The 26,455-nt window shown below is 36.5% G+C and overlaps 5 protein-coding genes across 5 annotated transcripts; 4 read left to right on the forward strand and 1 right to left on the reverse strand.

The window, feature by feature from the left end:
- Nucleotides 1-5,543: 5,543 nt before the first annotated feature.
- LOC106333897 (B3 domain-containing protein REM20-like) lies at nt 5,544-7,017 on the forward strand. Its single transcript, XM_013772283.1, has 4 exons — nt 5,544-5,709; nt 5,933-6,338; nt 6,429-6,508; nt 6,598-7,017. Exons 1-4 carry the CDS (start codon nt 5,632-5,634, stop codon nt 6,841-6,843), a joined length of 810 nt encoding a protein of 269 aa, XP_013627737.1. The 5' UTR covers nt 5,544-5,631; the 3' UTR covers nt 6,844-7,017.
- Nucleotides 7,018-7,801: 784 nt separating this feature from the next.
- LOC106333451 (centromere protein S) lies at nt 7,802-8,958 on the reverse strand. Its single transcript, XM_013771891.1, has 4 exons — nt 8,799-8,958; nt 8,635-8,706; nt 8,212-8,292; nt 7,802-8,139 (listed from the first exon to the last, which is right to left on the reverse strand). The coding sequence occupies exons 1-4, from the start codon at nt 8,905-8,907 to the stop codon at nt 7,985-7,987; spliced, it is 417 nt and encodes a 138-aa protein (XP_013627345.1). The 5' UTR covers nt 8,908-8,958; the 3' UTR covers nt 7,802-7,984.
- Nucleotides 8,959-9,737: 779 nt separating this feature from the next.
- LOC106334548 (chaperone protein ClpC1, chloroplastic) lies at nt 9,738-14,113 on the forward strand. The gene is made up of 10 exons (XM_013772847.1): nt 9,738-9,970; nt 10,325-10,907; nt 11,047-11,162; nt 11,271-11,390; nt 11,471-11,656; nt 11,762-11,977; nt 12,073-12,290; nt 12,389-12,464; nt 12,545-12,634; nt 12,719-14,113. The coding sequence occupies exons 2-10, from the start codon at nt 10,331-10,333 to the stop codon at nt 13,910-13,912; spliced, it is 2,793 nt and encodes a 930-aa protein (XP_013628301.1). The 5' UTR covers nt 9,738-9,970; nt 10,325-10,330; the 3' UTR covers nt 13,913-14,113.
- Nucleotides 14,114-14,696: 583 nt separating this feature from the next.
- Nucleotides 14,697-16,830, forward strand: LOC106328969. The gene is made up of 6 exons (XM_013767526.1): nt 14,697-15,148; nt 15,233-15,429; nt 15,525-15,701; nt 15,779-15,934; nt 16,044-16,320; nt 16,415-16,830. The coding sequence occupies exons 1-6, from the start codon at nt 14,818-14,820 to the stop codon at nt 16,651-16,653; spliced, it is 1,377 nt and encodes a 458-aa protein (XP_013622980.1). The 5' UTR covers nt 14,697-14,817; the 3' UTR covers nt 16,654-16,830.
- A 6,782-nt stretch (nt 16,831-23,612) lies between these two features.
- Nucleotides 23,613-25,848, forward strand: LOC106331532 (transcription factor bHLH137-like). The gene is made up of 8 exons (XM_013769911.1): nt 23,613-24,060; nt 24,151-24,306; nt 24,415-24,480; nt 24,606-24,674; nt 24,770-24,853; nt 24,958-25,068; nt 25,193-25,305; nt 25,447-25,848. Exons 1-7 carry the CDS (start codon nt 23,662-23,664, stop codon nt 25,265-25,267), a joined length of 960 nt encoding a protein of 319 aa, XP_013625365.1. The 5' UTR covers nt 23,613-23,661; the 3' UTR covers nt 25,268-25,305; nt 25,447-25,848.
- Nucleotides 25,849-26,455: the final 607 nt, after the last annotated feature.

The raw sequence follows: 26,455 nt of genomic DNA on the forward strand, positions 1-26,455 counted from the left end.
AAAGGAGCAGAGAAGAGAGGCAACATAGAAACGGAACCCAGCCCAAGAATTTACTGTATGGCTGCTCATGAATTACTCATCTTCACTACATTTGTTAGATATGTTACTTAGTTTGATGGAACTCCTTTAAACGCATATCTCTCCATTCCCGCAATCACTATACACAAAAACATCATATACAAAAACAAATATTGATCATTAATTTCAGTGAAGTCTGAATCTTTGAAAGAGACAAAATAAGAGAGAGAGAGGAGATGGGTAATTAGCATATGAGAAAGGCATATGACTTGCCAAGTTCTCTGGAAGTTACGTTTCAGAGGAGACCAACATATATTCTTATGGAGGCTGGGTCGTTCTAGTGTTCCTTAGAGGAATCCAATGAAGAAATGTTTTCCTAGGACAGCGAGACTAACCTCTGAATTTTAATAGTCGCTATCACACGTACTTTGCTCTGTAAGTCTTCATTCAGTGTGCTTCTGATCTCAGTCAATTCACCGAAAATGTCTGCCAAACAATAATTGGCAGTGACAGCATCAGCAAGTACCTATTGTTCATTACGGTATTTGATGCACAAAAAAAAACAGAATATATGTTTTAGAAGCAGAGGCCGAGAGAGTACCCAGGAAGATGAGTATTGACGTTTGCTAAAGCAAGTAGCTGATGTTAACTGCCGAACCTGAACAGCTACATGGGTATTGGATTGGCCGGTTCGGTTATCTCAGCAAGACAGTTTGATCACTGAAACGTATGGAGAGATTGGAGTCCGACAGCTTGAAGTTAACATTGCTACATGGAACGTCAAACCCACTAATAGAGTACAATGAGCCTTCCTAAAAAATCTATCTGAAGGTGTTGAGGCGGTGGCCTAAAGATCAACAACCCAGAAGTTTGCATTCTTTCTCCTAAAAACACTAAAAACAGTTAATGTCCACTGAAATTACCTTCTCGTCAAGGAGGAGCCTCAACATTCAGACTTCGGTGTTGCAGCAATGCCCAGATTTCAACTCGGCTAGCAAAATTGATGAGTCGGCCATTGTGAGAGATTTTATGGGGACTATAATGATTGATCCAGAGAAACTGAAAGGAAAACTCGAGAGCCATTTCTCAGTAAATAAGTAGATTGATAGGATGATTCATAGTGTATGGATGCTAACCTTTTTATAGTTGAACCTCCACTGCCTATGGATTAAGAAGGAATTTAATAGGAATGAATTTGTAACCGATTGATCTCTGGATTGGCAGGAAGAAGATGAATAAATCGATAGAAACCTTTGAATCGCTACGACGGAGAGGAGAGAGCGATGAAATTATAAAATCAGAAACGTTGCGTTTCTAACATTATCTCCATCTCCTCGTTTCATTACAATTAGGGTTACGCATGATTCCATATGCTCGGGCCGCAAAACATCTAATTCCTACAGCGCAAAACGTTAACAGACAGTGATCAGATCGAAGCTCATCAAACCTGTTTTAATAAAACGATGTGTTTTGTTTCCTATGACACGTGTCACACTCACAGAACCTGATTTTGTGACATGGCATCTTAGGTGTCGTCACCAGGATAGAGAAAACTGTTCTTTATATATAAAGATACCTAAGAGTTACGAGGTCCGTCGATTTTGGTTCAACTGGTTTGGATTTTAAAATTTTTGGTATTATGCTCTTAAGTTCGGATTTTACTAATTATCAGATTCGGTTCAGTTTCTTCCGGATTCGGTCTAGATCGAATTACAACCAATATCCGAAATTGTCCCAAAATATATTTTTTAAACCTCAAAAATTGACAAAAATGTCAAAATATTTAAATTATTCGTAAATCTAATTAAAACTATTTAAACTATATAAATTAATTAAAAGATATTTAAAAAATAAATAAAACAAACTATAAAAATATTTAAATAATATAAAATATCTAAATTACTTTGACATATAAAAAACATTAATATATTACACTAATTTTGGATATCTTCGAATCATAGTTCGGTTCAGATTATAATCAAACCCCAACGTACTAAGATCATAAGTTATGTTCGGAAAAATTATAATAGATGTATTGGCTGGGTTATGGAGAAACATATATTAGACGAATGATCAAATCTCTCATTCTTCGAACAAACTCAAAAGAAGGGGATTAGAATCTTTTCATGATATTTCATTAAAAGTTTTTTTGAAATAAATATCAAAACTAAATTATTTAAAAATTGTATTTTTGTACAAAATTTCAATGTTGGACTTTTACCATTTTTAGTAATATATCCGTTTTAAAATTCTAAATATAATATATAATAAAAAATCTAAATTTACTTTATATAGTATATAATTAAACTCTAGTGATATTGACATAAATATATATAGTATATTTTAATATATATTTATTATTGACACTTTCTACTCATATGATTTTAGTAACATTTGTATATTTCCTGTAATAAAAATTTAAACCGTTAATCACAAAACTTTAATGTGAATTGTTCCAATACAAATTTCAAAATTAAAATATTAAAATCTCAATGAATTTTCACTGCAAATTTTGAAATTAATAAATTTATATATTTATATAGTATATAATTTAATTTAAATGATATTAATATATATATATATATATATATATAAATATATAATATGAATATCTTTTAATGAGACTTTATAATCATTTTTATTTTACTTGAATAAAAAAAGTTAAACCATTGATTACAAAATTTCAATGTGGGACTTTTACCATTTTTTGTAATATGATCGTTTTAAAATTCTAAATATAACATATAAGAAAAAATCTAAAATTTTTATATTAAAGTTTTAATATGATTGTTTAATTTCTTTTAATAATATAAAATTAAAAAAAGATACAAAAGTTCTTATCAAATATGTATAAATTCATAATCATTAATTATCATATATATGTTATTCATATTAAATAATTATGTGGTTTTTATTTAAGGAAAGAAAGAATATTCTTTTGTGTGTATATAATCAATTTGTAGTTATTTTAATGAAAAATATAATATATAATTTTATGGACCAACTTATTTTTCTAACGATTCTGAAAATCATTATGGTGATGACACATGGCTATCAAAACATCTTTTAATGTTCCATGATTAATATATAGGGGATATTATTAATTAATATTAATGACATTTTTTAAAAAATAATATATAAAATATAAAATTAAAATTAATTAAAAATAAAAAGGCCTTGACATTAGTGAATTTTTTTCATATAAAGAAAATAAAATTGTATCCTTAAATAGGGGTGGACACAGATCGAATATCCGAGTATTTGGAGGCATTCGTGTCGATTCGATCTTTAGCCACCTGGATATTCAATGACTCGGATATCCGAATTTTTTTAAAATTTTAAAGAACATCCGATTTGATCCGTAAATAAATTAAAAATTTTAAAATAATTGAAAAATTTAATAATAACATTTTATTACAAAATAAAACATTATATAACTTTTTAAATTCTAGTGCCTAATATAATAAATCTAGTTCATAAAAATGTTGTAAGACTTATATAAACTATAATATATATATATATAATTCTTTACATATATAAATATATATATGCATATAACATATCGAATTAGATATTCGTTCCTAAAAATATTGGTATTTGTGATTTGCTTGTTTTTGGATATTGTATTTTAATATTTGATTTGCTTCGTAAAGTTAAGGATATCCAGATTTTTTTGATTCAACGGGTAATGAATCGAATCAAAACGGATAAATGATCGAATTAGGCTTTTGATTAGTTATCTCTTTTGATTAGAATAAAAAAATTCCAGAGTTTTATTAAAACCATGCATGTGAGTTTCATATTAAAAGATGCACAAAGTACATAGTGTGAACACATTTATGAATATAGTGTGAATGCGTTAGCATATTTATTATCAAATCATTGTGAGGCTGTCACGTGTTCATTTTAATGTAATGCATTTAATACAATGCTTCTCCTTTAATATATAAGAGATATGTTTTCCCGTTCCAAAAAGATTTATGTATAACAGAATTTACTTTTTTTTCTTTCTAAAAGGTAAATAATGAAATACTTTCATGGGTTATGACTTATGGGTATATCTCTTCCAATTAATGTCAAATTAATACTTTTTCCATTCTGAAAAGATCCAAGTTTTAAAAAAAAATCTTTTAAAGAAAATATATTTATTATATTTTCAATGCATTGATTAATGATAACATTTAAACTTCAAAAATATAATTATGTTTATTAAAATTTATTGGTTAAAAGTTATGGAAAATAATTAACTATAAAAATGACAAATTTTATATATTATCTTGATAAAGTGTGAAAATTTAAAACATTACATATTTTTGAAAGAAAGGAGTACCTCTTAGCATAATTTATTTTTAAGTATATTTCTAACTAATTAATGAATTAAATGAATTTTTAAGTGATTGTCTCTAACTTTCTCTATTCTCTCACTCTAGTTTCTAGAGAGATTCAATGCTGACCTATGACAGATTTCATCTTTGCAATATATTTCTGATTTTTCGGTTGTTTTTGTTTTTTGAAATACTTATGGCCTTCTTCAGCTGTGCTTTTCTCCACCCTTATGGCCTTCGCAAATATGAAATACTTAATTTTTGGAGAGCTAGTATCTACTTATCTAGTGTGAGCTAACCGTAGTTGCCAAGTTTTCCATCCTACTTTGTGAAGAGTGTTACTGTGTTTCAGACATTGGAAGTACTGTTTCAAGGTGTTTACACTAGATTGTACACAATTGCAGCAGAAATAGTTAGGGTATGTTTAGTTTTGCTAACCATTTTTCGCCTACTTGTTTGGAATTTCAGCTACAAGAAGTGTAGACGTCCTTGCCTCTGAGGACTAGGGAAGGCAACAAGACATGTGTATATCATGTTCATATTCACTCTTTCAGGTCAGGTGGATATTAACTACGTGATCTGACAACAACTTGAGAATAGTGGGGTTTCTTCTAGGTTTCCAGTGGTTAGTGACATTTGATCATTTATTTACAGCCTGTTGATATAAGAGGCGGTACAACCATTTCCAAGCCAACAACACCAAGGAGCAGGACATCACTAGATATTAACAAAACCAAACAAGAAAAAAAAACCTGCGGGTTAGTCCCACATTGAGAAAAGCTGCTGTGCTTCCCAGTTAATTCGCAAATAAATCAACATCTAGAGTTGTTATGGGCCAGCCAAGAATCCCACCTCAGCCAACCAAGTCCAAGCACTTTCCTGTTGTTTACAAATTTATCTTTTCTTTAGTCTAACTTTTTTCTAAGTTGCTCAGAGTCTCAGACATGCATTTTCTGTGTCAATAGGACAACGTGTATAGATGAAAAGAGTGTGATCAGATAAACTGTACTTTTGGTTGACCATATTCAAACATGTTTATTTATAATAAGTTTTCCTTTGTCAGTGTACGAACGTGAATTCATAACCAGCTTCTGTCCGCTTTGACTGTAATTTATAACATGATCGTTTAGATGTACAACTCTGTATTCTTCCCAAGCTTCCTTTGACTCCACTTGGCCTATAAGTTCCACTGTTCTTGTCTTCTTGACTCATTTCTCTTTCAAACATACTCTCTCTCTCTCCAGAACCCATTTCTAGAGAATCTCTCTTACAACAGACCTCTCTCACCATGTCTGAAAGTGAAGAAGAAGTTGATCTTCCCCGTTTCTTCAAGGTCTTCCTCTCAGAAACTGCTTCTGAATCCATGGTACATCATCTCCTCTTCTCTTTCTGTTTTTTTTTTTTTGTAATATGTAGAAAGTATTAGTGGGGAGAGTTATGGTATAGAAGCAAAGAATCTTTAGTTGCTTAGGGTGAAGATTCTGGATTTGTTCCTTTGTTTCTCTTCATACGTCTAAATCTTATTGATTTTAGTTACAATGAGTTTCTGCTATGTTTTATGCTTCTGTGTGTTTGGTGATGATTATCAGGCGATTCCGATGTCTTTCAGTGAGCATCTTCAAGACCCACTGCCACAAACAGCTAAGCTCCAAGGCATTGGAGGTGGTGTTTGGACTGTGAGCTTCAAGAAAATACGTGACTGTGCGTATTTCACTTCAGGGTGGTCCAAGTTTGCAGAGGACCATGAGCTCAAGGACGGAGAGTTCTTGACCTTTGTATACGACGGTTCCCACACTTTTGAAGTCAGTGTCTTTGGTCTTTCTGGTTGTAAAGAGATGAGAGCTGTCGTGGAGACAGTCAATCTCTCTGATGCTAACTCTGACGAAGAAGAAGAAGAAGGTGATGATGATCCTTCATTCGATGCTGGCGAAGATGATGAAGTCAGCCAGGGTCTGTGCCCTGTTGACAGTGATGAGACAGTATCTAATGCTGAAGGTGAGATAGTTCTTTGTAGTACTTACTTACTTACTAACTAACTAACTAACACACAAACTTGTTGCTGAAGCATGTCCTTTTTTGTCTCAGTTGCTGCAGGGTTTTCGAGTTTGGAGGTTGAGTCTAATCCATGCTTTACTACCACCCTCAAGAACAGGATTTATGAGCTGGTAATAATAAAAGATTGTTTGCTGTCTTTATCCCTTCTCTTAATATGGTTGGCTTATACATGTTTTGTTGGTTTTGTGTGTTATGCAAGTTGATTCCTGCAATTGTGGTGAAAGAACATAGACTTACGTTTTGTGACCGCATCAAGTACATTGATGGAGAAGGGATCATGTATGGGGCTAAAGGGAAATGGTCTGACGATAGGATTTGCTTCAAAGGATGGGACAGGATTTGTAGAAGGAACAGGCTTAAAGAGTTTGATGTTGTCCACTGCGAGATGCTTCATATCAGGAAGAAAGTTCACTCAATCAAGATCACAATCACACGTGGACGTTGAATCACTCATCATCATCATCATCACCACACCCTTCATCCATCACTATCATGAGATCCATGGCTTTTGTTTGTTGTAGTTTTCTTATCAGGTTTATACTTAGTAGTACTTTCTTTATCCCCAAGGAACCGTGTGAACTTAATGGTTTCATGTTGTATTTTGAATTCTTATTATGTAATGCAGCTATGACTTTTGAAGTATGTTTCCAAAGTGACAAAAAAATCCAACAAGCTTAACATAACACAGAGACAGTGAAGCAAAAGTGGAGTTGTATATAGTGATTTATATTTTGATAGAAGACTAAAAGCATTAGATTAATAAATAATATCCTCACATATCTCACAGACATCAGTAGTACCACTGAGAACATTCTAATGTTGGCTGCAATAAAAAGGAAGCAGTGCAATGCTCATTCGTGATCCTCATTGCCCTGAATCTCCTTCTATCACTTCAGACATGGATGGTCTCATGTTCCATACACACAATAATGTTCTCTCTGCAATCTTCCACATTGATCGAATACTATGTCATGCTCTTCTTCTGGAGCTGGATTACTGATGTCTCTATTGTCTCTATGCAGACATTAAACCAAAAGAGATAGTTGCTCTTTTACATTATCTGCCGGTTTCTTGTCAAGTTCATACTCAACAGCTTATTTTCGGAATAAACATGCGACATAAAAATGAAAAAAACCCAAACTGACACAGCTAGACTGCAGCAGTTTTTTGGTTGTTGGCCCCAGTTTTTTGCTTCACAACAACAGTGTTGGTCGTTGACTTGGAGATACTACTATCACTTGTACGAACAGAGGGTTTAAGAATCTTGTTAGGTGATGGAGATGGATAGTCTTTCCTAGAAGGAGTAACGTTTCTTGTAGATTCTATCTACAGCTCTAGAAAAAGTTAATGGGTTATAATTGAGAAGTTTTAACGATGTAAAATGCAGAAAAGTAGAAAACATATTCACAAGAGAGATATATGCATTGACTCTCGAAATATACGTAGCCTAATACAATACGTATTATGATTTTGAAGTAAGAGAGTTAATGAAAAAGTCTTGTAGTATAAAATTGCAGAAAAACTTGCAGGACATTTAAGAGCTTCTTTCACCAAGCTTTGTATCTAAGAACGTATGCACTGGAGATTTAGAGATCGGTTGTGCGACCGGCATTGCTACTACTGGCTTTGTCATCTTTCTTGGTAGACACTTTCTTGCGTTTCCTCTCAGATTGTGGCTCCTTTGCCTTTAGCTCGTTGCACAATGACCTCAAGGACGCAGCCAAGTTATCGTTTCTGTGCGCTGCAAGATATATACGAGAGTGAGAACGAACATGAAGAGCATGTGAGTGAGAGAGAGAGGAACAGTGAGTACCGGAGAGAACAACATCGTCCATATTCACAACTTTGCGTCCAGCATGATGAGCAAAGAGTTCAAGGTCCTTTGCAACATTCTCTGTTTGTCACAACAAATAAGTAAGAAACTTTAAGACTAAAACTGTTGTAGAGGCTCAGAAATACGATTCCTTTTCCTCTAATGTTCTACAAGAGTCTTAGCATACAAGCATCCACCACACAACACCCTGCTCAAGATTCGTTTATTTTGCTTTTCTATTTGCTCTTATTTACTTCCTAGGAAGAGAACCCACAAGCAATGTATTCCCCTAAAGCGCTTTTAAATCAAGCTAATCTAAAGAGAACCACTTCTTCACCACTACTCAATGACCAATCTGTATTCCCCTGAAGCTATGATTAAGATTAGAAATGAAAAGCTTAGGGCTGTTGAGAAAGATCAAACCTGCATATTTGAAGGCTAGATCGGCCACGCATGCTACAACAGGTCCTGCTATCTCCATTCCACTTTTCTTCGCTGCTCAAACCAAAAAAAAAAAAAAAAACTCAAAATTGATTCATCAATCGAAAATCCCCAAAATCGATTGAAATGAGCGGAGAGAATCTAACCCTCAACTTCGGCGATAGAGATAGCGGAGAGTCTGAATCGGTCTCTGATGAGATCGTCCATGGAGTCTTCTTCAACCATTAGGTCTTCCTGGAGATCGCTTACGTCCATGGCGTTTAGCAATGTCCTCCTAGGTTTTCGCCTTCCGATAACAAAGGGGGGAGATTTTTACGCGGGAATACAAGATACCAAAACGCACCGTTTAATCTGACAAGAAACAGTACGAAAACGGAGTGTTTTATTTAGAGGATGGGTGGCCCAACAAGAGACCACTTACAATAAGAGCCCATAATACCGTTTAAGGAATTTTTGATTCTTCCCTTCCTGCCGATTATGGGAGTGCTCACCTTGCCTCTCTTTTTTTAACTTTTATCTTAAAAACTGAGTATAGGTTTTTATGTTGTTGTTAAAAAAAAAAAGAGTATAGGCTTTTATTTGATATATTTATTTTATTATCCATGTGTCATTATAGGTCTATATACTGAGGATATTTCCCTATATAAACATGAGGTTGGATATAATCCATGTCACGCTCTCGACTTCTACGAAAATAAGTGGACGAAAGAACACAAGTACATAAATGGAAAAGGAATAAATTTTGTTTTTCAAAACGAGAAAAATTGATGTCGTACACGCAAGCTCTAACATAAAACGTAACTGGACAATTGAGTCCTTTGTCCAGATGCATTAAGAAGACACCGATATTGACAGGGTACAATAGTCATTTCTGATAACCACTCAGTTTAACGTCACGTGTCACGATCTTAGACTCTTTGAATCGGACGGTGGTGAGTTTCATGTAGCGAAATTCTCTTTTTGCTGTTCAAAACATTGGTTAAGCTCTGTACCGACTATGTAATTTCACATTTGAATCATGTATTTTGTATTCGCGTTATAAAATTATATACAGAAATTTCATTAGATTGTTCCAAAATAGTAAGTTTCTCCGTCCGTTTGCGAGTCGATTAAAAACCGGTCGGTAGATAACCAAAACCGAACCGGTAAGAAAGTCGGTTTAGCTCCTGATATTTTTTCAGTTGTATAAAGAAAAAGAAGAATCGAAGGAGAGAGATAAGATAGGGGTGAAGATTAAAGCACGTCCATCTGTTTCTCCATTTCTCTCTCTTCTTCATCTTATCGTCTTCGTCGACCTTTGATCCTGCGTTCGATTCCGGTGAGGGGAATTTTACTTAAAATTCGTGTATTAGATCCTCTCAGAAAGAATCTTAGTCGTCGGTGGTGATTATTCTTTAAGCTTACGGCTTCGTAATTGTCAAACCTAGGGTTTTGAGTATTGATTTGAGCTAAGTAAAATTCGATTTTCTGAGCTAAGCTGTGTGTAAAGTTGCTTCGTAGATGATTCTAGTTACTCGAATCCAAGCTTCACTTATCTATTCATTACTCTTTAATTTGATAGTATCTGAATTGGATCTTTTGTAGTTTTGAGATTCATTTGATAAATGATCTATGAGTATAGCTGTTGAGTCATGGTTTCTTTATACTAACTTCTTTATCTTGATTGATTTAGGAAGTTATGGCTATGGCCACAAGGGTGATGTCTCAATCTACTCCACTGTCTCTGGCATGTTCCCAGAGGAACGCTCCCTCTCGTGGATCTGGCAACTCAAAAAGATCGGTGAAAATGATGTGCACTCAGCTACGAGTCTCTGGTTCCTCAAGAATGCAAGGGTTCTTGGGGTTGCGTGGGAACAATGCCTTAGACACTCTAGGGAGATCCCGTCAGAGTTTCGGTGGTAAAGTGCGGCATGCGATGAATGTACCCAAGGGGAAAGGTAGCCGGGGTGTGGTCAAAGCGATGTTTGAGAGGTTTACTGAGAAGGCTATCAAGGTTATTATGCTTGCTCAGGAGGAAGCTAGGAGACTAGGCCACAATTTTGTGGGGACCGAACAGATTCTTCTAGGGCTTATTGGTGAGGGTACTGGAATCGCTGCTAAGGTTTTGAAGTCCATGGGGATTAACCTTAAGGATGCACGTGTGGAGGTTGAGAAGATTATTGGAAGGGGCAGTGGGTTTGTTGCTGTTGAGATCCCGTTTACTCCTCGTGCAAAGCGTGTTCTTGAACTCTCACTGGAAGAAGCTCGCCAACTCGGTAAGTACTTTCTTTATAGCAAGTCTTTTGCTTTAATCTTTTGCCCCTGCTGTTAGCTGTTTGTCTACTCATTTTTTTTCCATTTTGCTTTCTAGTCTACCTTTTCCTTGTGTTAACATCTTCTTGTGTGAATTATCAGGTCACAATTACATCGGTTCCGAGCACCTTCTTCTTGGGTTGCTACGTGAAGGTGAAGGTGTTGCTGCTCGAGTCCTTGAGAATCTAGGTGCAGATCCTAGTAACATTCGCACTCAGGTAAAGTAGTCATCTCTTTGGTAAAATCATATTTTCATTTTGATATATGTTTGAAGTGATAGTTCAAAACTTCAAAGCATCAATAACTTAATTGAATTGGATGGCTAGGTGATACGCATGGTGGGTGAGAACAATGAGGTCACTGCTAATGTTGGAGGAGGAAGCGGCAGCAATAAGATGCCAACTCTTGAAGAGTACGGGACAAACTTGACGAAGCTGGCTGAGGAGGTACTTATTTGTCGTACCATAACTGTCTGTTGCAGAGATGATATAATTTGACATTTCCCAAATATTTTGTTTCACTTCAGGGTAAATTGGACCCGGTTGTTGGTAGGCAGCCACAAATAGAACGTGTCGTGCAAATTCTTGGTAGGAGAACCAAGAACAACCCATGTCTTATTGGAGAACCTGGTGTTGGTAAGACAGCTATTGCCGAAGGACTAGCGCAGCGTATTGCCAGTGGAGATGTTCCTGAAACAATTGAAGGGAAGAAGGTAAGGACAATTCCTGCCTGTTTCTTAGTCTCGTTGAAAAGTTTGCCACTTAGCAGTTTGAGTAATCTGATCGTTATGGTGTTTTCTCATTTTGTGTAACTTCAGGTTATAACACTTGACATGGGTCTTCTGGTTGCTGGAACAAAATATCGTGGAGAGTTTGAAGAGAGATTGAAAAAGCTTATGGAGGAAATTAAACAGAGTGACGAGATCATCTTGTTTATCGATGAAGTGCATACTTTGATTGGAGCAGGAGCAGCAGAAGGTGCAATTGACGCAGCTAACATTTTAAAACCCGCTCTCGCTAGAGGTGAATTGCAGGTAATCATTCTGTTTGATCCGATTTACATGACAACGCTCTGCACTTCTTTGTAATTAATTATCAGTATTAACCATTCTGTTATAAATCACGGCAGTGCATTGGAGCGACAACATTAGACGAATACAGGAAGCACATTGAGAAAGACCCTGCATTGGAAAGAAGATTCCAGCCAGTGAAAGTACCTGAGCCTACTGTGGATGAAACTATTCAGATCCTAAAGGGTCTGCGAGAGCGATATGAAATTCATCATAAGCTTCGTTACACTGACGAGTCTTTAGTAGCAGCTGCACAGTTGTCATACCAGTATATCAGGTAGCTGATCTCTCAGATTAATAGTTAAAATAGCTTCAGTTTTAGACTTTCTGTTGATGGTGTCGCAAGCGTTACATCTGACTGTGATTTTATTACAGTGATCGTTTCCTACCTGACAAGGCAATTGACTTGATCGATGAAGCTGGTTCTCGGGTTCGACTTCGCCATGCACAGGTGTGGGTCAATCACATGCCAGGCGCCTTTTAGTTACCATTTTCATTTTTCTTAATTATTTGACTTGCTCGGTTATGTAGGTCCCTGAGGAAGCTAGGGAGCTTGAGAAGGAACTTAGGCAGATAACAAAGGAGAAGAATGAAGCTGTCCGTGGCCAGGACTTTGAGAAGGTACACACATACCGTTTGTATTTATTCCTTTCATAATTGTTTTACATCTCATCAGAAGCTTTATGAGATGTAATTTCATTTCAGGCTGGGACACTTCGGGATAGAGAAATTGAGCTCAGAGCTGAGGTGTCTGCTATCCAAGCGAAAGGCAAGGAGATGAGCAAAGCAGAGAGTGAGACTGGTGAGGAAGGTCCTATGGTGACAGAGTCAGACATCCAACACATTGTGTCTTCATGGACTGGTATCCCCGTAGAGAAGGTATCAACCGATGAGTCTGATCGTCTCCTCAAGATGGAAGAAACCCTCCACAAACGTGTCGTAGGCCAAGACGAAGCTGTCAAAGCCATAAGCCGAGCCATTCGCCGTGCACGTGTTGGACTCAAAAACCCTAACCGTCCAATAGCCAGTTTCATATTCTCTGGTCCTACTGGTGTCGGGAAATCAGAGCTTGCCAAAGCTTTGGCAGCTTACTACTTTGGATCTGAAGAAGCCATGATTCGTCTAGATATGAGTGAGTTCATGGAGAGGCACACAGTCTCGAAACTCATAGGTTCGCCTCCTGGATACGTCGGTTACACTGAAGGAGGTCAGCTAACGGAAGCAGTTAGACGTCGCCCTTACACAGTCGTTCTGTTCGACGAGATAGAGAAAGCCCACCCAGATGTTTTCAACATGATGCTTCAGATCCTCGAAGATGGTAGACTAACAGACAGCAAAGGAAGAACAGTGGACTTCAAAAACACGCTTCTCATCATGACATCAAACGTCGGCAGCAGTGTGATCGAGAAAGGAGGAAGACGTATTGGTTTCGACTTGGACTACGACGAGAAAGACAGCAGCTACAACAGAATCAAGAGCCTTGTGACCGAGGAGCTGAAACAGTACTTCAGACCGGAGTTCCTAAACAGGCTTGACGAGATGATTGTGTTCAGACAGCTAACGAAGCTGGAAGTGAAAGAAATTGCGGACATACTGCTACAGGAGGTGTTTGAGAGGCTGAAGAAGAAGGAGATTGAGCTTCAAGTGACAGAGAGGTTCAGAGAGAGAGTAGTGGACGAAGGTTATAACCCGAGCTATGGAGCGAGACCATTGAGGAGAGCCATCATGAGACTTTTAGAGGATAGCATGGCGGAAAAGATGCTAGCGAGAGAGATCAAGGAAGGAGACTCGGTGATTGTGGACGTTGACTCGGAAGGTAAAGTGACTGTGCTAAATGGTGGAAGTGGCACTCCCACAACATCCTTGGAGGAGCAGGAAGATTCTCTCCCCGTTGCTTGAAATAAAAGGGGAAGTGTGTTTCTTCTCTCTTCTTTTGCTTTTCCCCCTTGAACGAATTATGGCAAGAGAAGAGTCTCAATGAGATACTTGTAGGGGGTTTCGTAATATACATTATATATATATATGTAACCAATGTAATGTATAGATGACATTGTGTAGCTTCTTTCTCAATGCTTTTTTAAGGACTTGCTTTGGTGCCAATGTGTGTTTATTAATGGGTTTAGAATTAAGACGTTGGATTGGTATGAGTGTGTTAAGCCTATCAACGGTTTGATGCTCTTAAACACCCCTCCCCCTATTAAACCTTGGTGTTTTGCATAGAAAACCTCTTCAGTCTTCATCATAGAGCTTCCTCTGCTTCTTGACTTTTCTCCGTTTGTATCTAGTGGAGGATGCATGTTGTGTTGTGTGTAAGGGACCCAAACCCGGTTCGGTTAAAATTTCGCTAAATTCAATTGAAAAAAATTGGTTTGGTATCCGGATAGTTAGTTTTTTAAATCTCACTGAAACTAACCAAAGGTTATCTTTAAATTATTTGGGTTAATTTTAAGTAATTCTGTTCGAAATTTTGGTTAATTCAGTTTAAAGCTCAGTTAAATTTATAAAAAAAAAAAGAGAGAACTAACCAATTGATGAACCAATCTTTTTTTTTATAAACCTATTGAATTGAACCAAACTAACCGAAAATTTTGTTTGGGTTTGGTTCGGCAAGACAGGTTCAGTTCAAATCCGGAGGCCTATTAGGGAGAGCATAGGACTTGAGCTGGTCTAAATACATAGAATTTTATTTATTTGTGAGTGGCAAGACAATGTTGTAAACTAAAACTAAACACGCTTCTCCCCCGTGTTCATCGTCGGGCAATCACCTCTACAAACAATCATCAAGCAATTGAGCATAAAAAACAATGCTGAGCAACAGCGTATCAATCTCAATGTCGGACGACGACTCCAACGAAATAAACCGGATCCGCTCAACTCGAACCCGTAGAAAGCGGAAGAAACCGGGTCACCGAACCACCTTCGGAGAGCTTCCACGCTACTTGCTCAGGCTTCTCCTTAGATACTGGATCCTCTTAGTTCTCCTCCTCGCCTTCGGTTTGCTACTCTTCGAATCAACGAGGATCGGAACGAAATCTGCAAATTCAGAACACAACCAGCTGAAGAAGTCTCCAGATTCGAGCGGAAACTTGAATAGATTGGATCCCACAACGAAGGTTATCGGTGGTGTTAGGCAACGTAAGCACTCTCCATCACCATCACCATCATTCAATATTAATTGAATCTTCTGCTCTATTGATCGATTTTGTGTGTGTTATTAAGGTTGTTTAAAGCTTCTACCTCCTGAAGAGCTAGAGCATCTTGATATCTTAGACCGTAAAGATTCAACCTCTCCGGTTAAGAAACTTGTGTACCTAACCGGTACGGATTCATCAAGCTCTCATGTTCGTGGGAATGGGACGCGTTTTAATTTATTTACTGGGAACCAGAGTTTTGCTGAGAGAGAGGCTAGTTTTCAGGTCATCACTTGGTAACTCTGCAAACTTTTTTGTTTTCCTCTGTATGGTTCTTGAAGTTGTTGATTGCTCAATATCCTTTTTGGTGTTGCAATCAGGTGACTGAGACAGTTTCAGTGCATTGTGGGTTTTTCAATGAGAATGGTGGGTTTAGGATTGAGGATGAGGATAAGATGTTTATGCAAACTTGTCAAGTTGTAGTCTCCACGTGTGCCTTTGGTGGTGGAGATAACCTTTACCAACCTATTGGAATGTCTAACGCATCAACTCAAAAGGTTCGTCACTGAGCATTTTTGAACCATGTGTTAGTCTTTTGATAACTTATTTCGGTCTTGTGCTGTTGTGGATCCAGGTATGTTACGTTGCGTTTTGGGATGATGTTACACTCGCAACGCAGGAAGCAGAGGGTCATAAGATTGGTGATAATGGTTACATTGGCAAATGGCGAGTTGTGGTCGTTAAGGATCTTCCTTTTATGGACCAAAGGCTCAATGGAAAAATCCCAAAGGTATACCCCCACTCATCTGCTTCACTTACACATGTTGTTCTGTGTTTCTGCTTGTATCTCACGCACTAGTGATGTTGGGTTTATTTAATGAATTTATATTGTTTGTTAGATGTTGTCTCATCGCCTTTTCCCGGAGGCCAAATACTCGATTTGGGTAGACTCCAAGTCCCAGTTTAGAAGGGATCCACTGGGCGTATTGGATGCTCTTCTTTGGAGAACAAACTCTGTGCTCGCCATTTCAGAGCATGGAGCTCGAGGTAGTGTCTATGACGAGGCGAAAGCTGTCGTCAAGAAACACAAAGCTACACCCGAAGAAGTCCAAGTACAGATAAATCAGTACCGGCGTGACAAGTTACCAGAAGATAAAAGATTCAACGGGAAAAAAGGTAAAAAACTCTTTTTTATGATCTCAGTGAGGATGAAGTTTTGTGACGACAACAAGTAGTGTTTTTATGTGTGTGTGTGTTTTCAACTTGACAGCTTTGTCTGAAGCCTCTGTGATTGTGAGGGAGCACACACCACTGACGAACCTTTTCATGTGCCTCTGGTTCAATGAAGTGGTACGCTACACGTCGCGTGATCAGTTGAGTTTCCCGTACGTGTTTTGGCGACTGAGAGTTCTGAAGAACGTCAACATGTTCCCTGTGTGTACACGTAAAGATCTCGTCAACAGCATGGGTCATGTACGCAAGGCAAAACCGTTAGAGTTTAGTCTATAAAGTTTTCTCTAACTCTCCAATTTAAATTTATATATAATCATTTTGTGTGTTTAGCTAGTCTAGTGGATACATAGAAACTGAACCGGTATTTATCAGAACTGAAAGCGAGCTACAGTTTAATTTCGGCAATTCAAAGTTGGTGTGGTATGTTTCCTTCAGTGGAAACTCTTTGTTCAACGTATGATGGTAAAGACTCCCTTCGGGAGAGAGTATTTGATTGAACATAATAATAAGTCTCTTTGAACCTGGATCGGCTGAAGACTCCTTCTCATTTAGAGTCTTTTCTCTTGTCACTCTAATTGAGTACTAATCTTTCACAGGTACGATAATTGATTTTGCAATCAGTCAATATTGATCAGTGGGGAGAGTACATATTCTCTTGAGTAAATTTCCAAGTCTGCAAGTAATAGGCACTCTAATGGAAGATTCTGATTGAAAAAAATTGAATGAAAACATGTTCAGTTTTTTTTTTTTTGCCGTATGGTTCTGAAAGCCACTGGTTACAAGTCTGTTCCAATCAACGGTTTACCCTCTGATCACAAGAAATGTGAGTCTCGATTATTTGTACAATTAATGTCTATCGAAAAAAGGGTCAAGTTCTGATGATTTTTTTGTGTCATGTTTGAACGTATTGTCCCGAATGTAAGAGGTCGAGTGGTTAGTCTTACTTCAAGAGCAGTTTCCCAGGCTTATATTTATGTGGATGGCTCAAAAGAGGACCAGTAGGTTAGAGAAAAAATTGTTAAGTCTTACTTCAAGAGCGGTATCCAATTTCTATTGCTACCAAATTCTGTTCTTGTTCATTTGACAAACCTTTATTGTGCCGAGGAAACAGTAAGCACACCACCAAACATGTCCAACTAAACATAAAACTAATATTCTTTAGCTATGAAATTAGGGGGATTAGGAAAAAAAACTGTTGCATCTTGGCAGCATATGCGAGACATTGAAGGTGTTTGGAAGAGCGAAAAAGCAGGAAGCAAAGGACTGATGCAGTTGCTTGAGAGAGAGACGTGAAGAAGGTGAGATTATAGTGTGTGGGAGAAAATTAATGCCAAAGAAAAAAACAAATGGGTAGTGAAAGAAATAAACCAAAATAAAATTTAGTCTCACTCATGGGGGGATCTTTTAGCAGCATTTTCTCAAATATCAAATAAAATTTTGACAAAATATATCAAAAACACTTAAAAATATATAAAGTTAATATTGCTTGAATAGTAAAATCCCGTAAAATATAAATTAAGAATATAAGCTTACTTTTGGATTGTTAATTTTTCTTAAATGAAAACATATATTGTGGATATATGAGAAAATCATAATATTTTTTTTAACTCATCTACAAAAATAAAAGTGGATGGCAAAAAACCTTGTAGGTGAGTTTATGTGGAAAATATAGATTTAATGGAACAAATTATGCAACTTTCATGATTATTTGAATTATATTCAATATATATATTAACATTTTTCAAGAAAAATACATTTATAATTTCTGAACTTTTAGCTTGCAAAATTATATAATGAAACGGAATGGATAAAACTAAAATGGTTGAGATTTAACGGATTTTATAAAATGAGCAAGGATTGGTGGTAGTTTGATCACTTGAACGTTTCACATAGTATTTGGAAAATGAACCATAGACTCAAGATTTTGGCATCGAGAAAGGAGCTCAAATTATTAGTCACGCTAACATACATTAATTAGATCATAGATACAAAAACACTTGTCACAAGCTGGTTTATAGACTAAACTGAAGTTGATATAACATAGGATTAAGATAAAACGTTTCATGTTGAATTTCGTATTTGTGTAAAAGAAAGCGAAGTCAAATAATGGAACCTAGCTAGTGCCAGTTGCACAAGTACTGTTAAATCTTTGGAGATTTTGCATACATCCGTAACTTGAATGAAAATGAGAAAGAGTCGTGCAATTACAAAACTCAATTTCAATTTGAATCATTTTTGTCTTTAGTATTTTTATTGCAATGTAGGCCATACTATTAGATTGTGAGTAAAGGTAATCGCTCGTATCATGATGATAGAGACTTCTATGATTATCTAAATCGTAGCTGGAAAAGTTTGTTTGTTCCTAAGTTAATATTTTTTTGGTTAAAAAGGTTAATTTATTTATATTCTTCTAACAAGAGAAGATCCATACTTCCCTGAACAACAAATAAAATAATAACAGGCTGGATAACAGTGAAAATTTTGAACACACGTGTCATTTTGTTATTTGTATCGTACTTCTTTGATCGTAGTAAACTATTTATTATTTACTTATAACAACTATATATGAGATCAACCTAAAATATACAAAGCTTTTGATACTACGAATCACATATTTATATTTAACTTGAGTTGCCTGATCACACCATAAAATGGAAGTTGTCGGTTTCTTAAAGTGAAGTAATCTATCTAATTATCGCATTCGGTGCATTAATTTTTGAGATATCTCATATTCACATTTTTTTTATTGTGTCTTTCACTTAATTTTTCTTTTTTAAGTGTAGAGGAAATACATTTTCATTGCATAGATAGAAGCCGCGATGCAAGAAGACAAGGACTCTAATCAGTAGTATTAATTAATCTTAAAAGAAGGAAACTAGCCCCAAGAGCCATAGAAAGATATATGGCCCGCAGCATGCTAAGAAATCATTCCTAATATGGATTTAGAACATGGTTTTTCCGCTATACCCGCAGACACCGCTTTTGCGGTTGGTAGCGGTTGTTGGCGTTTTGCAACAACCGCTTCAAACCGCTATAAACCTATTAAATTCAAAAACTGGTTCCAGCTAGAGATGTCAAACAGTTTTACCCATCCCGTTCTGTCCCGTACCGCAGCGGGTTAGTCGTCGAACGGGTCACAACGAGCCTGTCCCGCGCGGGCTGCGGTCTTCAAAATATCGGTCCAAACCCGTACCGCAGAATATATAGGCCTTCGCGGGGCGTCCCGCGGGACGTCTCCTTATCAAACCGCCTGCTACAGCTTCTTTCATGAATGTTCAAGTAGAAAAATTGTGTAAGAGAGTTGAAGAGAGCTCATTAAGCTTCACTAAAGTCTTATCAAAATCAATGTCACAAAGCTCCGTTTGTGCTTGCGTTCTTGAGTTAAAAGCCTTTTTTTGTTATCAGCATAAGATTTTGTTAAGTTTGAATCTGATTGAATTGTTGTCTTTGTAATAATTTGGCTTAAGTGTTGTATGTCTTCATCAAACCCTCTCTCTTTTTAATTATTTGGATTGCAAAAAAAATCGTGAATCATTTTGCCAAATTATACAAGTGACGTGATATACAACTAACTTTCTTCCTAAAAAACACCATTATAACCAAATTTAATTTAAGAAAAACACCACTTCACAGTACTGAAAATAAAACCAATCAACTTAAACAAGAAATATCACATTGTAATAAAACAATTCATAGTTGTATGCAATAAAAAGAAAAAAACAAATCAAAACACCACCAGAGCTCGAATCGTCTGGAGCTGGAGTCGTCATCGCCGGAACTCGAATAATCATCACCGGAGCTCGAATCATCATCGCCGGAATTCCTTATGTTTTCTGGGGGAAAAGTCACAAGAATCGCTTTTTTCTCACTATCTTTCTCGTTTTTTTCAAGTAAAATAAAAAATGAAGAAAAAAATGTGGGTCCATGTAATCCCGCATGACCCGTTTTGGCCCATCCCGCAAAAGACCCAGTCCCGCAAAGACCCGTCCCGCGAGGTTCGCAAATTTGCGGGCCTAGAAAACCTCGTCCCAATACCATTCCGCGACAGTCCTTTACGGGTTAAGCCCGCGGTCCAGATCCATGATTGTCATCTCTAGTTCCAGCTGGCGTTTGCGGTTGCGGACGGTTGCGAGAAGGTAATTTTTCTAGTGTTTAGTATTTAACCAGTCATAAGTATCCCGCGAATACACCAATTTCTAACTGCAGAACCAGTCGTACAAATCTCTTAAAATCGCTAGGAACCGCAACCACCCATGTCCGCAAACTCCCGCAACCGTAGCCATTGCGTTTGAACCAGTCAGATACTTAGTAGAAAACGAATTCCATAACATATTTTTGTATTGTTTCTTTGTACGAAGTTTCGGACCAAAAATCATGACTAGTGATAAGAACCGATTGTTAAATTCTCTCCCCTCAACTGCTGAGACTCGAACATGATAGCTTTTTTTTTTTTTTTGCTAAATGGTAAATATCATTTCAAAATGAAAGTTGAGGTTTTACATGATGTGTTTGACAAGATATAAGACCTCTGGTCTTGATTCCATGGCAAAAAAGATAAAAACATGGAAGCAAATATCAATCGATATCTTAGCCGTTCTGCTTGAAAGCGAACAGGACTAAAGATAGCGATACAAACTTGAAAAATCTGAGTGAGAGGCTGAACCAAGCTGGGTAAGGGAAGAGAAACTCGAAAACAAGTGGACGAGACACGCAACGCTAACAAGAAGTTGTTTCATCCGGTTACCCGAACAGTTTGCTATTCCTCAGAAGAGCATAACCATGCCCGCTCAAGGACTGCCCTCTAGGTCCGAGCAGGGACAATGAACTGAACCAAGTTCCAGCAAAAGACGGGACAACACTAACCGCAAAAGCTTAATAGCGCTCAACTTGCACAATCCATACTCGTCCTCTAAGCCGGTATCGAACAAGGGGCAGCATCACCACTCATGGGCCTTACTACCTCCTCTAGTAGCAAAGCGAACCCCGAGCACAAGGAATCCGAAGAAACTCTGTTACCCATATCTGTTTAACCTGCAAATCAAACTCAGACCAACAAGCGACGCCAATTCCGAAACAAAGGAGGGACGAGGAGCTAACTAAAGCTACACTCAATAGCAGAATCACTTAAGCTTGAACCTTCGAAGATACGAACGTGTCGTTTCCTCACCGGTGCTAGAAGTCTCGAGACCTCAAAACTCAAGTGGAGCCACCCGAGATAGCCTTTGACGAAGATAGCCACAAAGCGACGTTAAGGAACCACACCGACGGGATAACACAGAAGCTGGCAGAGGCGACATATAACCTGGCTAAGAAAGGTTCAGAGAGATGGAGCAGTCGCTAGGGCTCCAGAACTCGAAGCACATCTCAAACCTTCGACGAAGCACGCCGAAGAAAACCAAGTGCAGAGTCATTCACCAACATCAACCACGCCGGAGAGGAATATGGACAAGGTGGGAGCAGTAGGAGCCCTCTCGCAACGCTGATTGGCGCCGGAGAGGCAAGCGGAGGTCGTGACGGTGGAGTCGCGAAGAGTTAGGTTTGGGAGGATATTTGGGGGCGCGTGTGTATTACGCGCAATTCCACCATTATCGAACATGATAGCTTTAGATATATATCATTTGTGATATATGATTCTGCCAAAATTAGGTGTAATGTATATGTTTTCAGTTAAACAGTAACATTCTAATATAAGAAACATAAATGCTTAGAAATAGATACCAAAAAAGTACGTAGCATGCATTTGATAGGAAACGAATGACACAAAACACTATACTAATAGAGAAAAATGTAAGAAACGTACATGCGTAGAAACATATACCAAAAAGGTATGTAGCATGCATTTAATAACAAATGACACTAAGCACTGATTTGTGGTGATTTACACAGTTATATATGTGTATAGTATTCGAGTTTAACTAACTCATACTTACGGAAACAAAAAAGAAGAAACAAATGGTATATGTTGATTCAATCAGTAAGACTTCCGGAATTTTACTGAGAAAGAGTTACTGCCGGGGAAAAAGTGATTAAATGTAGCACTATAGATAAATTGTATTGTGGCATTTTTCTGTAAAACATAATTGTAATACATGCGAAAAGATACATCACAGAAATCAGACACTAAATACATTACAGCGTTAAGAATGTATATTAGATTAAACATAGGGATATAGATTTAAAGAGTTAAGTACCCGATTATATCAAAACAAAATATTGATTTATGATTGTTTGTCTTATTTGTATGGTTAACGATATCATGGGATTAGACTTCACAACTTATTCAAAATTTCTGTTTTTACTTCTTTTTCTCAATTTTGTCTTCTTCTGTATAGGAAACTTCCCATGTCGATCCAAAGTGAGAAAGGGACAAAGTATTTATTTCATTTTTACAAAAATGGACAAAAGTTTGTATCAGGCGTATCCACGTAAAGATTTTTAATGTTAAATTCACGCGTCCAAAAACATTTTTATTTTCTTCTTTTAAGCTTCATATACTATCGTGACAAAAAAAAAAAAAGCTTCATATACTATATGTTTGGGTAGGATAATCTAAGGGGTGACTGGATGAACTATATATAGGCTGTAATAATTTTTTAAACTTTCATGTCTTTAAATCAGATTTCAATCAGACTTTTATATTTTAACAGTCATTAAAAGTCAAACAGGTTTCTAAGTCCATCTTTTCTATTGTAATGTTTATCATTATCTTGGTGGGTGAATTTATTTTGAGATAAAATCAAGAAATTAACCTAGTAACTAAAATTTCTAACTGATGTTAAAATACCAAAGTAATTTTAATTGTGGTCCACTCTTCGTACACACAAATCTATTACGTATGTACTCGTGCTTGTAAATAGTGTGTGGTTCATCGAGATTGAATATATGTAACGAATGAACCAATGCAAGAAATTATAATTGGTAAAAAAGAAACTATAACAATTTGTTTTCAAAATCTTGGTGTTATTTCCAAATATTTTTCACGTGAAAACTTATGATACAGTAGTAACAGTACGTAAGAATCGTTAGTGATATACCATATAAGCTTTTCTTTTACCACAATATTAATATATAATGCTTTGTTATTCTTCACACAATATTGTTAGTATACAATATTGATATTCAACAAAAAGGAAGAGAAAAAAAAAAACAGACTCGCAAAAAAATTTGCCGCCGAAATAAAGGTAAAATATAAATCCAATGAAGAAAAGTGGTCCCAACTACCATTTCCCCTGTTTCTCCATGCCTCTCTGAATACAAAACACAATTGCTTATATAAACTATTTCATGTCTTTACTTGTTCTTCCCACAAACAAGAAAACACACTCTCACAAAGATAAGAAATCTGAAGCTTCCATTCTTCAAATGGCATCTTTCTCTTATTTCCAACATTACCCTCATTCTCTTCTTGATCCTCTTCTCTTTTCCTCACCCAACTCCTCAACTAAGCTCTCTGGTTTCATCGAGCAGAACCCTCTCTATCCACCACCAAACATTTCTACAATAGTAGATACTTCCTTGAACCCATTTCTTGATTCATTTAATGTTGAGAAAACCGAAAGCTCTGATGTTAAGAAACATATCAACACTAATGCAACTGCAGCACTCACAAGCGACCAGCTCAGCCCCGGACCATCCGCAGGAAAAAAACAACGGAGGAAGACCAGAAATGGGTCTAAGTCCAAGGTAAATTAAGTCAACTTGTAATGTGCTTTCATGTTTTGGACGGGGTTGTGACAGACAAAAACGTAAATGTTGGGGTGGTTTACAAATCAGGAAGGAGTAGAGGGAAGAAAAAGCAAAAAGCCAAGAAATGGTAGCTCAAGCGACGTAAAAGAGAAGAGAGCGAACGAACAAGAGCCTCCCAAAGATTACATTCACGTTAGAGCTAGAAGAGGCCAAGCTACTGATAGCCACAGCCTCGCCGAGAGGGTATATTGGTCTTTTTGGTTTTAAATTGTATTTATTTCATTAATGTCTTTAAATATATATAAAACTAGTTAATTGAAATAAGTTGGATGTTTAAATAATTAAATATAGGCTAGAAGGGAAAAGATAAGTGAACGGATGAGGACTCTGCAAAACCTTGTCCCAGGATGTGATAAGGTTAGCTAGAGACCATTTTAATTATGAAATGACAACCATTTTAATTATGAAATGATAATGTTTTGATATCCTTTTTTATTTCTAAAATGATTTTTATAATCCAAATGTGACATAAAACCGAATAGGTAACAGGGAAGGCCCTCATGTTGGATGAGATTATAAATTATGTGCAGTCCTTGCAGAATCAAGTTGAGGTGCATTTTTCTATATATCTTATTCTTATGACATTTTAAGTTTGAAATAGTAGTTACATACATATAAATTATAACTATTTTTACTTTTTCATTAGTTTCTCTCGATGAAGCTAGCTTCCATAAGTCCAGTGGTCTATGACTTCGGTTCGGACCTTGATGGCATCATAGTTAGACCCGAGGTACTCCATCTCTTAATTACTTAAACCCCGGTTAACGAAAATCCGGTTTTAGTAATACCAAAAGTTGGTTACCGATCGCAATTAAGTATCGTGCTGATGAACAGATAGGATCCGCAGACGTTGGAACGTCGTTTGCTAATGCAATGCCAACAACTACTACTAACTTTTCTTCACTATTGGATGATTCCATAATACCCGCAGAGGCACATCTTCAGGTATTTTATTTCCTTTTTATGAATTAAAAATTATATTGTAAAAAAGATATTATAGTAAGGATAATCAAGAATAGATAAGGATCAATTAAATATTAACTGATAAATTATGTGTTTCTTAATTTAGGAAGATGGAGGGGAAAGGGAGAAGATTGTAGACAGAAGTGGGTTCAACAACAACAGCTTTTGTTCTTTCTCTTAATTAATCACATGTCGACACAAACACAAAAGCCTGCTTTCGTGAGTTTCTTCTGATCTTGTCTCTTCAACGAACCTAATACATGTTACAATTATTATTGTTACTATTATTTTAACATTTCTCATATAATTGTCAAAAAGCTGGTTTTGGTTTCGTAATTATTGCTATTGTATTGGATGTAGGTTGATTCAATATCCTCAAATATGCAGGGAGGGGATAAAATCTACGTAAGCCAGGGCTGGTTTAGAGGATGTAGTTAATTATTCCTTTTCGAGGGTTTAAATAAAATAAATAAAAAACTCATTTTCATATGTGGCCCCGAGATTTTCAACATCATTATTTGCATGCATGCTCTCATAGCATACATTCATCGCCATAATCATCAACATCATCGTCAAATGATAAAAGAGATGGTCATCTGAGGAAAGGGCAGAGGCAATTCGATGGAGGAAACAGACACATATAAAACAAGACCGCTTAGCTTATTTATTGTGTTTATAATATATAATTTAAATTTGAATACTTTCGATTATTCACTTGTTAAGTATATCTTGGACAAATATTGTTTTATTTATTTCTCCATTCATTTTTGTGTAAACTGGTATCAAGACACTCATGTTATATTTCTTCAGCATAAATAATATGCGGGTGAAAACCCATATATATATATATATATATTAAGATTCGTTTCCTGTCAATTCATTTGTTACATAATGTCAGAAATATTAGATTTCCCTTCCTGGAACGCTTTAATGTACAGTTGAATAGTTTGGTCATAGTTTTCTGCTCTCACTTGTCACGCATTGATAACTCCCATTCCCCTGTCTTTTCAAATTACATGCATCATACATATGCATACGTATATGTTACACATATCCTAAGTTTTATTTAGGGTCTGAGAGGTAAATATTAGAGTAACATAGGCAGAGTAATATGTAGTAATTGAGAAGAATGAAAAACAAAAAAAAGTTAGGGAAAAAATAGAAGAAAAGAAATGATGAGTTACTCTGGATTTCCCTTCAATAATGAAGAGTGAAAATAATGATGAATGCGACTGGATTGTATTATTTAGTGTAAACTTTTACTCTAAAAATAAATTTACTCTAAATCTCACAAAAATTTTAGTGGAATACATTTTTCACTCTTACACTATTTAAAATGGAGGAAAACATAGACTGTATACTCTACATT

Source organism: Brassica oleracea, chromosome C3 (genome assembly GCF_000695525.1).
Source record: "Brassica oleracea var. oleracea cultivar TO1000 chromosome C3, BOL, whole genome shotgun sequence".
Classification (NCBI taxonomy): domain Eukaryota; kingdom Viridiplantae; phylum Streptophyta; class Magnoliopsida; order Brassicales; family Brassicaceae; genus Brassica; species Brassica oleracea.

What these genes read in the sequence shown, in the direction of transcription:
- LOC106331532 (XM_013769911.1), top strand. Translation starts at nt 23,662, where the DNA reads ATGTCTTTACTTGTTCTTCCCACAAACAAGAAAACACACTCTCACAAA. An exon ending in GCCACAGCCTCGCCGAGAGG is followed by an intron (nt 24,307 to 24,414) that starts GTATATTGGTCT and finishes AATTAAATATAG; the next exon opens with GCTAGAAGGGAAAAGATAAG. An exon ending in CCTTGCAGAATCAAGTTGAG is followed by an intron (nt 24,675 to 24,769) that starts GTGCATTTTTCT and finishes CTTTTTCATTAG; the next exon opens with TTTCTCTCGATGAAGCTAGC.
- LOC106334548 (XM_013772847.1), top strand. Translation starts at nt 10,331, where the DNA reads ATGGCTATGGCCACAAGGGTGATGTCTCAATCTACTCCACTGTCTCTG. An exon ending in AAACAATTGAAGGGAAGAAG is followed by an intron (nt 11,657 to 11,761) that starts GTAAGGACAATT and finishes GTGTAACTTCAG; the next exon opens with GTTATAACACTTGACATGGG. An exon ending in TTCGACTTCGCCATGCACAG is followed by an intron (nt 12,465 to 12,544) that starts GTGTGGGTCAAT and finishes TCGGTTATGTAG; the next exon opens with GTCCCTGAGGAAGCTAGGGA.
- LOC106328969 (XM_013767526.1), top strand. Translation starts at nt 14,818, where the DNA reads ATGCTGAGCAACAGCGTATCAATCTCAATGTCGGACGACGACTCCAAC. An exon ending in TCAATGGAAAAATCCCAAAG is followed by an intron (nt 15,935 to 16,043) that starts GTATACCCCCAC and finishes ATTGTTTGTTAG; the next exon opens with ATGTTGTCTCATCGCCTTTT. An exon ending in AAGATTCAACGGGAAAAAAG is followed by an intron (nt 16,321 to 16,414) that starts GTAAAAAACTCT and finishes TCAACTTGACAG; the next exon opens with CTTTGTCTGAAGCCTCTGTG.
- LOC106333897 (XM_013772283.1), top strand. Translation starts at nt 5,632, where the DNA reads ATGTCTGAAAGTGAAGAAGAAGTTGATCTTCCCCGTTTCTTCAAGGTC. An exon ending in GACAGTATCTAATGCTGAAG is followed by an intron (nt 6,339 to 6,428) that starts GTGAGATAGTTC and finishes TTTTTGTCTCAG; the next exon opens with TTGCTGCAGGGTTTTCGAGT. An exon ending in AGAACAGGATTTATGAGCTG is followed by an intron (nt 6,509 to 6,597) that starts GTAATAATAAAA and finishes GTGTTATGCAAG; the next exon opens with TTGATTCCTGCAATTGTGGT.
- LOC106333451 (XM_013771891.1), bottom strand. Translation starts at nt 8,907, where the DNA reads ATGGACGTAAGCGATCTCCAGGAAGACCTAATGGTTGAAGAAGACTCC. An exon ending in TCTAGCCTTCAAATATGCAG is followed by an intron (nt 8,293 to 8,634) that starts GTTTGATCTTTC and finishes TGTGACAAACAG; the next exon opens with AGAATGTTGCAAAGGACCTT. An exon ending in GGACGATGTTGTTCTCTCCG is followed by an intron (nt 8,140 to 8,211) that starts GTACTCACTGTT and finishes TATATCTTGCAG; the next exon opens with CGCACAGAAACGATAACTTG.